This window comes from Eptatretus burgeri, chromosome 15 (genome assembly GCF_056783735.1).
Source record: "Eptatretus burgeri isolate ZD-2024b chromosome 15, Ebu_testis_v1, whole genome shotgun sequence".
Lineage (NCBI taxonomy): Eukaryota > Metazoa > Chordata > Myxini > Myxiniformes > Myxinidae > Eptatretus > Eptatretus burgeri.
Window position 1 is genome coordinate 5,156,799 of NC_140975.1, and position 15,294 is coordinate 5,172,092.

The 15,294-nt window shown below is 43.4% G+C and overlaps 1 protein-coding gene across 20 annotated transcripts in view; it reads left to right on the forward strand.

Moving 5' to 3' along the window:
* Positions 1-15,294, forward strand: part of LOC147011368 (uncharacterized) — a 52,056-nt gene that overhangs the window by 17,207 nt on the left and 19,555 nt on the right. For 7 of the 20 annotated variants that reach the window (XR_015051956.1, XR_015051953.1, XR_015051957.1 and 4 more), the window contains one exon: positions 4,211-4,313. The exons of 1 other annotated variant lie outside the window; for it this stretch is intronic. Coding sequence is in view for 8 of the 19 variants with exons in the window: in XM_085858147.1 (XP_085714273.1) it covers positions 4,211-4,313 (103 nt within the window). In the remaining 11 variants the exon portion in view is untranslated. 12 more of the 20 variants (XR_015051958.1, XM_085858145.1, XM_085858140.1 and 9 more) reach the window with 3 other exon arrangements.

The following is a 15,294-nucleotide window of genomic DNA, read 5'->3' on the forward strand; positions in this document are numbered from 1 at the left end:
TGTGTGAATCTTACACCGTGTGTTAATCTTACATAGTGTGTTAATCTTACACCGTGTGCGAATCTTACACCGTGTGTTAATCTTACATCGTGTGTGAATCTTACACCGTGTGTTAATCTTACATAGTGTGTTAATCTTACACCGTGTGCGAATCTTACACCGTGTGTTAATCTTACACCGTGTGTTAATCTTACACCGTGTGTTAATCTTACACCGTGTGTGAATCTTACACCGTGTGTGAATCTTACATCGTGTGTTAATCTTACATAGTGTGTTAATCTTACACCGTGTGCGAATCTTACATCGTGTGTTAATCTTACATCGTGTGTGAATCTTACACCGTGTGTGAATCTTACACCGTGTGTTAATCTTACATCGTGTGTTAATCTTACATAGTGTGTTAATCTTACACCGTGTGTGAATCTTACACCGTGTGTTAATCTTACATCGTGTGTGAATCTTACATCGTGTGTGAATCTTACATCGTGTGTGAATCTTACACCATGTGTTAATCTTACACCGTGTGTGAATCTTACATCGTGTGTTAATCTTACACCGTGTGTGAATCTTACACCGTGTGTGAATCTTACGTCGTGTGTGAATCTTACATCGTGTGTTAATCTTACATCGTGTGTGAATCTTACACCGTGTGTTAATCTTACACCGTGTGTTAATCTTACACCGTGTTTGAATCTTACATCGTGTGTTAATCTTACATCGTGTGTTAATCTTACATCGTGTGTTAATCTTACATCGTGTGTTAATCTTACACCGTGTGTGAATCTTACGTTGTGTGTGAATCTTACACAGTGTGTGAATCTTACACCATGTGTTAATCTTACATCGTGTGTGAATCTTACACCGTGTGTTAATCTTACGTCGTGTGTTAATCTTACACCGTGTGTGAATCTTACACCGTGTGTTAATCTTACATCGTGTGTTAATCTTACACCGTGTGTTAATCTTACACCGTGTGTTAATCTTACATCGTGTGTGAATCTTACATCGTGTGTTAATCTTACATAGTGTGTTAATCTTACACCGTGTGCGAATCTTACATCGTGTGTTAATCTTACATCGTGTGTGAATCTTACACCGTGTGTGAATCTTACACCATGTGTGAATCTTACACCGTGTGTGAATCTTACACCGTGTGTTAATCTTACACCGTGTGTGAATCTTACACCGTGTGTGAATCTTACGTCGTGTGTGAATCTTACATCGTGTGTTAATCTTACATCGTGTGTGAATCTTACACCGTGTGTTAATCTTACGTCGTGTGTTAATCTTACACCGTGTGTGAATCTTACACCGTGTGTTAATCTTACATCGTGTGTTAATCTTACACCGTGTGTTAATCTTACACCGTGTGTTAATCTTACATCGTGTGTGAATCTTACATCGTGTGTTAATCTTACATAGTGTGTTAATCTTACACCGTGTGCGAATCTTACATCGTGTGTTAATCTTACATCGTGTGTTAATCTTACACCGTGTGTTAATCTTACACCGTGTGTTAATCTTACATCGTGTGTGAATCTTACATCGTGTGTTAATCTTACATAGTGTGTTAATCTTACACCGTGTGCGAATCTTACATCGTGTGTTAATCTTACATCGTGTGTGAATCTTACACCGTGTGTGAATCTTACACCATGTGTGAATCTTACACCGTGTGTGAATCTTACATCGTGTGTTAATCTTACACCGTGTGTGAATCTTACACCGTGTGTGAATCTTACGTCGTGTGTGAATCTTACATCGTGTGTTAATCTTACATCGTGTGTGAATCTTACACCGTGTGTTAATCTTACACCGTGTGTTAATCTTACACCGTGTTTGAATCTTACATCGTGTGTTAATCTTATATCGTGTGTTAATCTTACATCGTGTGTGAATCTTACATCGTGTGTTAATCTTACATCGTGTGTTAATCTTACACCGTGTTTGAATCTTACATCGTGTGTTAATCTTACATCGTGTGTTAATCTTACATCGTGTGTGAATCTTACACCATGTGTTAATCTTACATAGTGTGTTAATCTTACACCGTGTGCGAATCTTACACCGTGTGTTAATCTTACATCGTGTGTGAATCTTACACCGTGTGTTAATCTTACATAGTGTGTTAATCTTACACCGTGTGCGAATCTTACACCGTGTGTTAATCTTACATCGTGTGTGAATCTTACACCGTGTGTTAATCTTACATAGTGTGTTAATCTTACACCGTGTGCGAATCTTACACCGTGTGTTAATCTTACACCGTGTGTTAATCTTACACCGTGTGTTAATCTTACACCGTGTGTGAATCTTACACCGTGTGTGAATCTTACATCGTGTGTTAATCTTACATAGTGTGTTAATCTTACACCGTGTGCGAATCTTACATCGTGTGTTAATCTTACATCGTGTGTGAATCTTACACCGTGTGTGAATCTTACACCGTGTGTTAATCTTACATCGTGTGTTAATCTTACATAGTGTGTTAATCTTACACCGTGTGTGAATCTTACACCGTGTGTGAATCTTACATCGTGTGTGAATCTTACATCGTGTGTGAATCTTACACCGTGTGTTAATCTTACGTCGTGTGTTAATCTTACACCGTGTGTGAATCTTACACCGTGTGTTAATCTTACATCGTGTGTTAATCTTACACCGTGTGTTAATCTTACATCGTGTGTGAATCTTACATAGTGTGTTAATCTTACACCGTGTGCGAATCTTACATCGTGTGTTAATCTTACATCGTGTGTGAATCTTACACCGTGTGTGAATCTTACACCGTGTGTGAATCTTACACCATGTGTGAATCTTACACCGTGTGTGAATCTTACATCGTGTGTTAATCTTACACCGTGTGTTAATCTTACACCGTGTGTGAATCTTACACCGTGTGTGAATCTTACGTCGTGTGTGAATCTTACATTGTGTGTTAATCTTACATCGTGTGTGAATCTTACACCGTGTGTTAATCTTACACCGTGTGTTAATCTTACACCGTGTTTGAATCTTACATCGTGTGTTAATCTTACATCGTGTGTTAATCTTACATCGTGTGTGAATCTTACATCGTGTGTTAATCTTACATCGTGTGTTAATCTTACACCGTGTTTGAATCTTACATCGTGTGTTAATCTTACATCGTGTGTTAATCTTACATCGTGTGTGAATCTTACACCATGTGTTAATCTTACATAGTGTGTTAATCTTACACCGTGTGCGAATCTTACACCGTGTGTTAATCTTACATCGTGTGTGAATCTTACACCGTGTGTTAATCTTACATAGTGTGTTAATCTTACACCGTGTGCGAATCTTACACCGTGTGTTAATCTTACAGCGTGTGTTAATCTTACATCGTGTGTGAATCTTACACCGTGTGTTAATCTTACATCGTGTGTGAATCTTACATCGTGTGTGAATCTTACATCGTGTGTGAATCTTACACCATGTGTTAATCTTACATCGTGTGTTAATCTTACACCGTGTGTTAATCTTACATCGTGTGTGAATCTTACACCGTGTGTTAATCTTACATCGTGTGTGAATCTTACATCGTGTGTGAATCTTACACCATGTGTTAATCTTACATAGTGTGTTAATCTTACACCGTGTGCGAATCTTACACCGTGTGTTAATCTTACATCGTGTGTGAATCTTACACCGTGTGTTAATCTTACATAGTGTGTTAATCTTACACCGTGTGCGAATCTTACACCGTGTGTTAATCTTACACCGTGTGTTAATCTTGCATCGTGTGTGAATCTTACACCGTGTGTTAATCTTACATCGTGTGTGAATCTTACATCGTGTGTGAATTTTACACCATGTGTTAATCTTACATAGTGTGTTAATCTTACACCGTGTGCGAATCTTACACCGTGTGTTAATCTTACATCGTGTGTGAATCTTACATAGTGTGTTAATCTTACACCGTGTGCGAATCTTACACCGTGTGTTAATCTTACATCGTGTGTTAATCTTACATCGTGTGTTAATCTTACATTGTGTGTTAATCTTACATCGTGTGTTAATCTTACATCGTGTGTGAATCTTACATCGTGTGTGAATCTTACATCGTGTGTGAATCTTACATCGTGTGTTAATCTTACACCGTGTTTGAATCTTACATCGTGTGTTAATCTTACATCGTGTGTTAATCTTACATCGTGTGTGAATCTTACACCGTGTGTTAATCTTACAGTGCGTTGCGAGATTCACATCGAGCCACAAGGCGGTCGGTGTGACCAGGCCCATTGGACGTTTCATCCCCGAACAAACGCTCCTCGTTCAGGAGGATTAAAGCGGTCAGTACATGTCTAGTCTGTCCATCGATGTCGTTGATTGTAAGACTTTATCTGGTGAGAAAGACTGGAATGTTTTTCTTGTAGTCGTTGTCATGGAAACCCATTCATTGTACGTCACGTTCATTTGTGCCATTTTCATTACGGATTCCAACGCCATTTGAGGTTTGTTTCTTGTTCATTTGATTTATTCGCCTCGCCGAACGACAGGGTATTACAGTGCGGTCCGTTTGTGACTCGACAAAAGATACACAATTTTTTTTTTTGACAAGTATGTTGATTGTGAACAGGATTCGTTTGAATATCAGGTTATTGAATTCAACCACCAATTAATTTTAAGGTCAAAAGGTCAACACAGGCCTGATTTCTCAAATTGATACATCGAGCCAAAAACTAAATATATCACGATATCTCAAAATGTTGTTAACGAGTTATGACAAAACAAGGTGGATGAGTTGGACAGGTGACAAGTACAAGCGGATTGGATTTTGGTTGAGATCCAGTTTGGGATACAAAACTTGAACTGTTCCACCTGGCAGAGGTGTGCACGCTACCGAGTGCCAATCTACTTTGTGCTGTTTTGCCAAGTTGTCACTCTCGGAGTGATTTTTCATTTGTTTGTTTGTTAATTGGCAAAAATTTTTTTTTTTACAAATATGTTGATCGCCTCCGTTTGTGCGTTTGTTTGTCTGTCCGCTCACCTCCAGCTCAAACCGCTTAACTGATCAGTGTGAAATTTTCAGAGATTAATGATACCAACCTTGTGATGGTCCGGTGTTGAAGTTTCGTTAAACCGAAAGGGTTTAGACCGAAAAGGTCTACATAGGCCAATTTGAGCCAAATTTCCTAAAATTCTCAATTTTCATCCGATGGACTTGAAATTTGAACAGCATTTGCACATCAAGGAAGTGAATTAAACCACCTTTTACTTTTGAGATCAACTTCGGTCAAAAGGTCAACATTGGCCATAAGGTCATCCCCAAAAAGGCTAAATTTTGAAGTTGTTTCTAAATTTGTCAATTTTCATCCGATTGACTTGAAATTTCTAGACCTTTTGCATATGCGGTCGCTGAACTCAAACACCTACTAATTTTGAGGTAAACATAGGCCAAAATGGCAATTTGGGCCAAATTTTCTAAATCCTCAATTTTCATACGATGGAGTTGAAATTTGAAAAAGGTCACTGAATTTGCATATCAGGTCACTGAATTCAACCGCCTATTATTTTAAGGTCAATAACGAGAAGGGCACTCAGTGGAGTGCATACCTCCGCCACGTAATGCCGGATCCACGAGAACATATCGGGCCCAAAACATTTTTGAAATGTCATGATATAGCTATAGAGTACGATATCATTTTTGGCCCTATCAATTGTGAAGAATAACTTTAAAAATTAAATAATTCTCGTATCCAGATCTGGATTCGGATCTTCACCAAAATCAAATCAATTCTTCCTCACAACACACCCAACCTGTCCACCAAGTTTCATCCAAATGCGTCCACAATTTTTTGAGATATCATACTACATATTAGTTTAGCCCCATCACCAAAATTGAATCAATTCTTCCTTGTCACACACCCAATGGGGCGTTCCATGTCAAGTGTACACATTTTTCAGCGAAATTTTGACACATCGTCTCAGATTTCACTCTTTTTGTGCAAGTGTTTGTATCCACGGTAAAACATTATGTGTCAATTTTCAGACCTGGGGGCCCATAGGGGCCCATTTTAGCCCCCCCCTCCCCCAAATTTGGGTGCCCCAGGTTGACCCACAATCGTCCAGTGGCCATATCACAGGTTGTAGTGGTCCGATTTGGATGATCTTGGTATCAAAATGCTCGTAAAAGCGAGATCTTTCGAATCGTGTAAAGTAAAATCACTCCGAAAGAGTAAATCAAAAAGTTATAGTTTGGGGCGCCCTTTGACCTTGGGCCCCCCGTCCCCAAGCCAAACCGATGATCCCGATTTTTTTCGTGTGAGAATACCCCTTCATATACTCCAACACCTCAGCATAAATTAAAATGGGATCTCAATGGGTTCAAGTGTGATGATGGTTTTATTGTTCGGGGTCCACATATCACTAATTCTTGATTCGACATTGGGCGACATTTGCCGTCATCGTTCCAATGACGTCACATGCTGACAGGCGACTTTATGTCTGAAATTGACAATCATCTCTGGACTATGACATATATGTACATATATATATATATATATATATATATATATATATATATATATATATATATATTGTTAAGGATTCAGCAGTGGCAGGATACGCACCCGACTCTTGATAGCCAAATGTTACAGATTCGGCGCCACCCTCACCACCGCCGTCTCCGGGGTTATAACGCCGGCTGGCTCGGCACAGGCCTCGGGTCACGCTTCTTCAATCGCGATACCAACATACCCCTGGACCTCACCAGTTGGGGAAATTGACCCCGGTTACAGACTGGTTTTGTCAGATACCGAGCGTTTTCTGCCCATCTGTAACCATTTTGGTTTTCTATACCAATCGAGCGAATTGATTCTCAGCGCGGCACGAATTGATTCAAAGCGTCAACTTCATACGAATCAGCCAGATTTATTGGGGAACATCGGGGAACACAACATAAGCAAAATATTCACGACAATGTTTTAATTAATATATAACCCGTTCTTAACTAGGGACATACGGATTACGGGTTTCGAAGGGGTCCCTACCGAGATAAGCCTTAAACGACATGCAGACAAGACATAGACAGCATGCAGACAAGACAGAGTACTTGGTGATGTTTCATGGATGAGAGGAAAGTGTCAAAAGCACGGATGTCGGTCGTAACAAGCCGATGTCCACGGATTCGATCCCCAAGCTCGAGCACGCCGCGTGGCAAGATGGCGCTCGTCCTCCTTTGTCGCACCACCCACACATGCGGCCTCCACGCGTTCAGACCCCACGAGGTCGACTGCACCAGACCGTCAGGTCAATGATGGGTTTAAGCTGGTTTCTCACAAGGTCCAGCATACAAGTCCAGGCCTGGCCTGTTCACCAGGCCTCCTTCACGAAGCAGATCGCAGACAGACACAGCCGTCCCCTACACAGCAGATCACGACTCCCACCAGTCGTTTCTCATCCAGCCGAGGGCAGACAGACCTCATGCAGTCCTTTCCCTGCCTTTCCTTCGGCCCTGGCTCGCTTCTCCAGGCCACAGAAGGCAGACCTGGCACGCCCAGGTTCAGTTTCTCTCTCTGCAGAATCACCATCGGCTTTTCTTTTTTTGCTCGCCTCCAAAAACCGACTGCTCATCCAGCAGATCGCGCCTCAACACCCGTCGTTTCTCTCTTGCCTTCCCGGCGCACGCTCGCCTCGAAGCCCGACTGCTCATCCAGCAGATCGCGCCTCGACACCCGTCGTTTCCCTCTTGCCTTCCCGGCGCATGCTCGCCTCGAAGCCCGACTGCTCAACTCCGTCCTCTCAGTTTCTTACCACTTTTTATTTTCGGGGTGCACCCCTTTGGGAAGCCGACAAACTCCTCCCCTTAGTTTCACTTCCTTCTCCAGGCCACTCCCTCTCAGCCGACTGGGCGGGGCCTCGTCTGGAGAGGGGAAGGAAGGAAAAATAAGCTCTCGGTACACCACCACCGCACGGATAATAATAAACAGCCTCTTACACCTCCCGACACACATGTAACGTCCATTTTTCTGAACAGCCTGGCTAAACATGCATTTAATGGGGGATCTGGGCTAATCCTATATTTATTAGCATACTAAGGGCAATTTCCTCAACTATATAAATATATATATATATATATATATATATATATATATATATATATATATATATATTTGCGAATTCGCGCCCGCCAGCGTGCGAACGGCCACGTAACTCGAATCGCGGCACGTCGCCCACCGGACGGACAATTCTGTCGTGACCCTCCCGGACCAACGCCGGGGGCTAGTCATGGGTGGGCCTTTCGACCTCAGCACAATCGTGCCAATCGGCCACCCGCGTAGGATAGGGTTGTTCGCCAAACTCGACCTACTTAAGTACCCACGCGGATGGAAAACCGGGCGATCGTACCTCGCCACAGGTCGACTCCGGACACGAGCCGCTTGGGCGGCCCGTTCCGTACTATCGGGATAACCGAGCTGTGTTATCATCGACCTGGATGGTTCAGATTAATTACCGGGATGTTGCACCCACTACAAACCCCTTACGTGATGCAAGATGGAGATTCAAATGGAGAAAAGATGAAGCGAAACGGGCACAGCTCAACAAGCAAGCATTTTATTATGCGACACACGGAAAGCACACATATACAGCCATACACAAAAAGCAAAGGCAAGAAGAAAACAGTTGACACCAACCTAACGCGTACACACGGAACACTTACACAGTTTTACTTCACAGACAGCGCCAACACACATTTACACAAAAGCAAAAGAAGGAAGCCACCCTCACAGACAAGCAGGCAGACAGGCCTGTAGGCCAAATGTGTGCGGGACCTAGAGGAGCGGCCAGGTCCGCGAGACCGGGGAAGTCTTACCCGCGTCCTCGTGACGCGTTGGCGGGCAAGCCGCAAAATGTCCGCGCCGCTGTGCCCCGACTCCGTGCCCCTGGCGTGCTCGTTGGCACCACGTTTGGGGAGGGGGAGGAACGGGGCCCCCTTTTGTACTATCTCAGCGCGGGGGAAGGGGAAATTGTTGATGCCCTGGGGGAGGGGAGTGGCTGGCTGGCTTGGGTCCCGCGACGAGACGAGCGATCCCCCACACCGCAACCTCGTTGTCGACCGCCGTCCTCCTTTCCTCAGACCTGAGCTTCCTTGCCCCGACCCGCCGCATGCATCTCCACCATGCGCACTCCACCTCTTCCGGCTCAACTCTCAACGACGCTCTGCAACGCTCAACGCTCCAACTCGCGCTTAGCTCCACCAGTTCCACACTCTCCTCGCGAGTCGCCTTCCGCTCGCACCTTTATAGTTCTCAGGAGGCGCCGATATGCAAATTCCCGGATCAGAACGCGATTGGAGGCGGGGCCACACCGCTCCCCCCAACCCCCCCTCCCCCGTCCGCCATTGGTCGGGCAAAAATGGGCGTGAACCTCCCCTGATCCTAAAATTTGCATAGACGGACATAGACGGAATTCACCAACACGTGCCTGGAGGCGGGGCCAAGCTGCCTCGCGCTTGCCCATTGGACGGAGGAGAATTGGGCGTGAAGCATTCCTGATTCGCGGATCGACGCATTCGGCCTCCATGGCCGAACGGCTCCGGGAACACGACGTTTGGTGTTGACCGGTGGTGTTTGGTAATGGCCGTAGAAGCGATGATGTGGGATGAAGTTGTGAAGGTAAAGGCGAAGGTGGTGGTGTTTGCGAATGGTTGTAGAAGCGATGTGGTAGCGTAGGTGGTGGAGGTGGCGTCGTTGTAGTGTGGTTGGCGCTGTGGTGGGGATGGCGTGGTTGTTGAGATGCTGTTTGTTTGACATAAAAGATAGAACAGAAAAATGGCTAACTCAAAGCGTCGCAGCCCAGATGGATCACATAAATTCCCTCTATACAACGGGTTTGGGCTAACTACACATGTACCAATGGAGATATCTCACCTGAGGGCCCTTTATGGTGTAATGCGAATTTCCACAACCGTAACAATATATATATATATATATATATATATATATATATATATATATATATATATATATATATATATATATATATATATATATGAGTTACAGATTTCTGCCGGCGTCGGCGTTCGCACGACCGCTTCAGTCCAATCGCAGTCGCATGCCCACCGAAGGCCGGAATCCAGTCGTAGCTTTCCGGACAACCCTGGAAACCAGCTACGGGTGCCTTTTAACGCACCATAAACTTGTCAATTATTCTTTCCACGTGCTACAGGGTTAATCGCCGAATTGTCGATATACCGAACTATTCGCGCGGACAGAAATATCGAGAGTTTATACCTCGATGAGAACTTGTACGGAACGAGCCGTTAGGCGTGCTCGTCCCGTGTGCGTTTTGCCGAGCGGTTTTAAATCTTCAAGCTTCGTCGGACCAGATTATCACTTTTATCGGCCTTAATAGCCAGTTAACACCCGAGCGCGCCGTGGCAGTCAATGGCAGAAAATGACGCAACGAGCAGGTTGGCATTTAAACAATGGGGCATTTATTCACAGTAATCAATGGGGGGGGGGGATGGGGACAAGACACGAGCAAAAAGCCTACAGCCGAAGTCCATGCGATAATGTACACGCAATCATGCACTTGATCGCAATTCCTACTTAAATGAGACAAGGCGCCACAGACTTCCATACAAAACCCAAGGAAAAGAAATAGGGCTCATGAGCCTTTAATGGTACTCGGAGCCGGGATGACCGAAGGACTCCAAGAGACCGGGCTGATTACCTGGCCGCCCCTTGGTGGCGACTCGACGATCTTTGGGTCGGCGATCCCTGTGTCTCTGTTCCACCGGGGCGTTGCAAAACGCGCTAGTCACTTGAGCGGCTTAAACAGCTTGGCGGGCGGCTTTCTTTGGTTGCTTGGCCTTCCTCACAGCCTGGTCGATCGGGCTTGGCCGACGACGCTTCAGAGGAGCTAACGTGCCTAGCTCTCTTAGAGTTGATGCTCTTTTAGGGCCCGTTCACTCCTCAGCGCCGCTCGAAGCTCTCAGGGCCATCTGCCCGGACCGCGACGCAGCTTCGATGCACCTTCCCTTCAGCGACTCCAAACTCTGTCCTTCTGCCGTTGCGCCTCGACCCTGCCAAACTCGCTCTTGACGCTCCACCCCAACTCAACTCCAACTGGCTCTGGCGACGCGACTCCGTCCTTTTTATCGGGTGGGGGTGCCTGCCCTTCGAATCTTCACCCTTCACCCTGCTGGCTCCGCCTACTTTCACCTCTGCCCTTTCACCCCTGGTGGAAACCCCATTTCTGATTGGCTGGCTTTTTCCGAGGCAGAGCTCATTTTGATCCTATTATGCTTATCAGCCGTTTCACGGCTGTTTGCACACGGACGTTTTGATTGGCCAGTCTTTTCCGAGGCAGAGCTCATCTTGATCCGATTATACTAATCAGCCGTTTCACGGCTGATTGCACACGGACGGTGGAGTGTGGCTTCCAATGCGGCGTGGCATGTCTGCGCCAATGGCATTTTGCCGCTGTTGCTGAGGGGGGCGTGATGGTGTCGCGATGTTGATGGCGCTGTCGAGAAGATGGCGGTGTTGTGGAGTTGATAGCGTTGTTGAGATGTTGTTGAAAATAAAAGACAGAAAAGAATAACGGCTTCCTCAAAGATTCACAGCCCAGCACACGAACAAGACCCGTTATACATCGGTGGGGGAATCTAACCTAAAACACGCACTTATCAAAATAACTGATCTCTTGGGAACCTAAATGGTGTTCTGTGAATTTCCACCACCGTAACAATATATTGCATCACTTGTGAAAAATTATTCTGCCTATTGATTTTTAAGTGTACATTTTTTTGTATAACCATCATCAAATTAAGTTATAAATGGGCTTATCTCAGTTTTTGCATATTTTGCAGTAACATGGTGACTGAAGATCGAAAGGAGTTCCAAAAACTGTTGCGATCCGTTCAGCTGCCATAAAACGAAACTAAAAGATCTTCGCAATGTGTCAAATGATATGTTGATGAAATTTTCTTCAAAGGTGAAAAAAGATGACAGACTTTGTACTTCGTGCAGAAAAAAACTTTCTCAGTTTTCACCAGAGTGTATTGAAGAATCATCTTCGACCAGTTCAAAATTATCATCAGAAGGTACTATCGAAGGCATTGCAGAATCTATTTCGACAGATGAGGACGAGGAGGTTTTTGAGCAAGAAGCAGAAGTTGACCTATTAAACCAGTCGTTATCGATGATAGGCGAAAGCCCATTCGACAAACGAAAGGCGGAAAGGAACCCAGGGTACGTTCCTGAAAAGTGAAGTAAAGTGGAAGATTCTGTGCGAAAGAAATTAGAACTAATTGCTGGACCAAGCACTGTGGAGAATACACAAAATACAGCGTCAAAATGTGATGAAAACTGCATGCCAGAGGTGATCAAAAGCCTGAAAGAAAAATACATTGTTTCGAGCCATTCAGAGCAAATACGTATACTGACAATATTTGCTGGGAATATGAGCATCAGAGGGATGATGAGTGAATTCAGTTGCTCCCAAAGAAAGGCTGTGCAAGCCAAAAATTTAGAGAACGAAAATGGTATGCTATCGTCTCCAAATTGATATGTCCACTAAGTCTCGTCCGAATCCGTCCACAACTTTTTTGAGATATCATGCTATTATAGACGAGGTCAATTTCTGAGACATGTGATTGCATAAAGTTCTGAAGGCATTTTTGAGGAAAAGCTGGTAAACAACCTTTTCCAAAGGATTTGACGATGCTAAAAATGAATATTTTGTTTACCAAGCTGAATTTTGAATTTTTAGTATCAAAATTATCAAAAAACAAAATGCCGCCAAGCAAAATTTCAAACGCCTATAACTTATGAACGAGTGGTGATAAAGTCATGATCTTTGTGTCTAAGACCATGTTTTTGATAGGTATGAATGTGCTGAACACATCAGATTAACAATTGTGTAATGCTGAAATCACTATTTTAACACTCTGTCAAGATAAGGGACAAATAATGATAAAATGTATGTTATACAATTAGGTTAAATATTGCTAGTCTGGCATAACATGAATTATTTTATAGGGGCCGCGGTGGGCAAGTGGTCTAAAGCGCTGGCTTACAGATCATAGGTCTCTGACCGCCTGGGTTCGAGTCCCGCTCGATCCAGTATCAGAAAGTTTGTCAGTTTACTTGCCGCAGGTCGGTGGTTCTCTCGATTTTCGGGTCTTCCTCCACCATTCCCAAACCAACTGCCTCGATATGAGTGAAATATCCTCAACTGAGGTGTAAAGCAATATTGACCTAACCTAACCTATTATTTTATAACAGTTATTAACACCTATAGGTAGGCCTACATTTTCTTCATTAATAATAATTTATGTTCCATATTTATTTTCAGAGCAAAGAAGTCATGGACCCAGTCGTTAGCCTGAAGCGATCAACGCCAGTATCTATTGAGCTGTGCATCATTTATCAAGAATCTAAACATGATGCATTATTCGATGCAATGTCACAAGGCCTCAACTCTATGAGGGATGCCACTGCAGCAAGGAAGAAGTTAAGGGATGCCAAGTACAGATAATGCAACAGACAGACTAACTTCAGCCTTCAAAGCTACCTCAGCACCAGTACTGGTATGGCATAAGTCATGTTATGCTGTGTATACAAGCAAGGAAAAAAATCAGCGATTACAGAAACAGTATGGTAAGACCTTACCTACACACTCAGATGGTCATGCATCTAATGCCCCACACTGTTCATCTGCAGGCTTGCAAAGCCAAACAAAGCCAATAGACTGGCAACTCTGCAAGTTCTGTCAGGGCACCAGCATGAAGCAAAAGACATGCACTGTTATGACCAAGAACATGAGTAACCAAATTCTGTCAGCTGCGAAATATGTAGAAAATGTCAATATTCGCGTGGCAGATGTCAATGATATTATGGCAGCAGAAGGATGCTACCATCCAAATTGCCTGAAGATGTTTATGAGAGCCAGCGCCAAAGCTAAAGTTGAAAATGTCTTTTAATTTAGCCATGGTCTGGCTTGGGCAGGAATTGAGGCACTCAGCGGATGAAGGTCATGTTTTGGAGCAAGAACAAGTTTGGCTGCACTACAAAAAATTGGCAGATTAAGCAGGCATCGAAATTCCAAGATCCTTCATGAGCCGCCCAACAACATTCAAAGAAAAGTTGTCACCTCTTGTCAATGATGTCTATTAATTTATTTTACTGCATGACAACTCTGCATGTGGTAAACAAACAATACTTCTGCCTGTAAAATGATGAGTTGACAACTATTCCTGTCTTCAAACCCCCCAGAAGATGACTTTCTCTCCATGGTTCATGTTGCATAAAACTACGATTAGATATACTGTCTCACCCTTCATACAATGGAGTAGATGTAAGCGAAGAGGCAGCAAAAGATTGTGTTCCACCAAGTGTGTATATGTTTATCCGTCTCTTGTTAGGTGGACAGTCACGATTGGAATTAGATCCTGATGAACATAATGATGAAGTGGAAGATGAAGAGGAGGACGCACACAAAAGAACAAGGGTGCTTAGTATTGCACAGGACCTCGTCTATAGTGTGAGTGGGGGAAAGAAAATGACTCCGAAACATGTTGGACTTGGGTCAACATTGCACCAAGCAACTAGGTCTAAAAAATTGGTAGCAATGTTCCATAATGCTGGTCACACTATCAGCTACAAAGATATACTCCGGATTGACACAGCATTGGCTGAGAATATTGTATCATGTGGATGCACAAAGGGATGTACATCTCTTAAATGCACATGCAGAAAGTCGAAACTGGTATGCACAAAGCTGTTGGGCATTAGATGCATGACCAGTTGCATCATGTGTAAAAACAAAATGGACTGAGTTGAACACATTTTGTGTGATGGAGCACAGTTACATTCGACTGTCTGCAATTTAATTCATTACGAGTGAATAAATTCTGACATAGTAACATTACAATCATTATTATGTGAAGATGTTCACCAACAAATGTAAAATTAAGAATTTATTGAAAATTCTATGTGTGTTACATGATCAGTTTTCGCATGGTTTTCTTAACAAATCAGTTATTATTATTACTTAATTTTAATGTCTGGCAATGTAATTCTTCCTGGTTTCACCCATATATATTGAATATAATTATAATCTGTTGATTTACAGTGCATTCATATCTATCAAAAACATGGTCTTAGACACAAAGATCATGACTTTATCACCACTCGTTCAGAAGTTATGGGCGTTTGAAATTTTGCTTGGCGGCCATTTTGTTGTTTGATAATTTTGATACGAATAATTCAAAATTCAGCTTGGTAAATAAAATATTCATTTTCAGCATAGTCAAATGCTTCA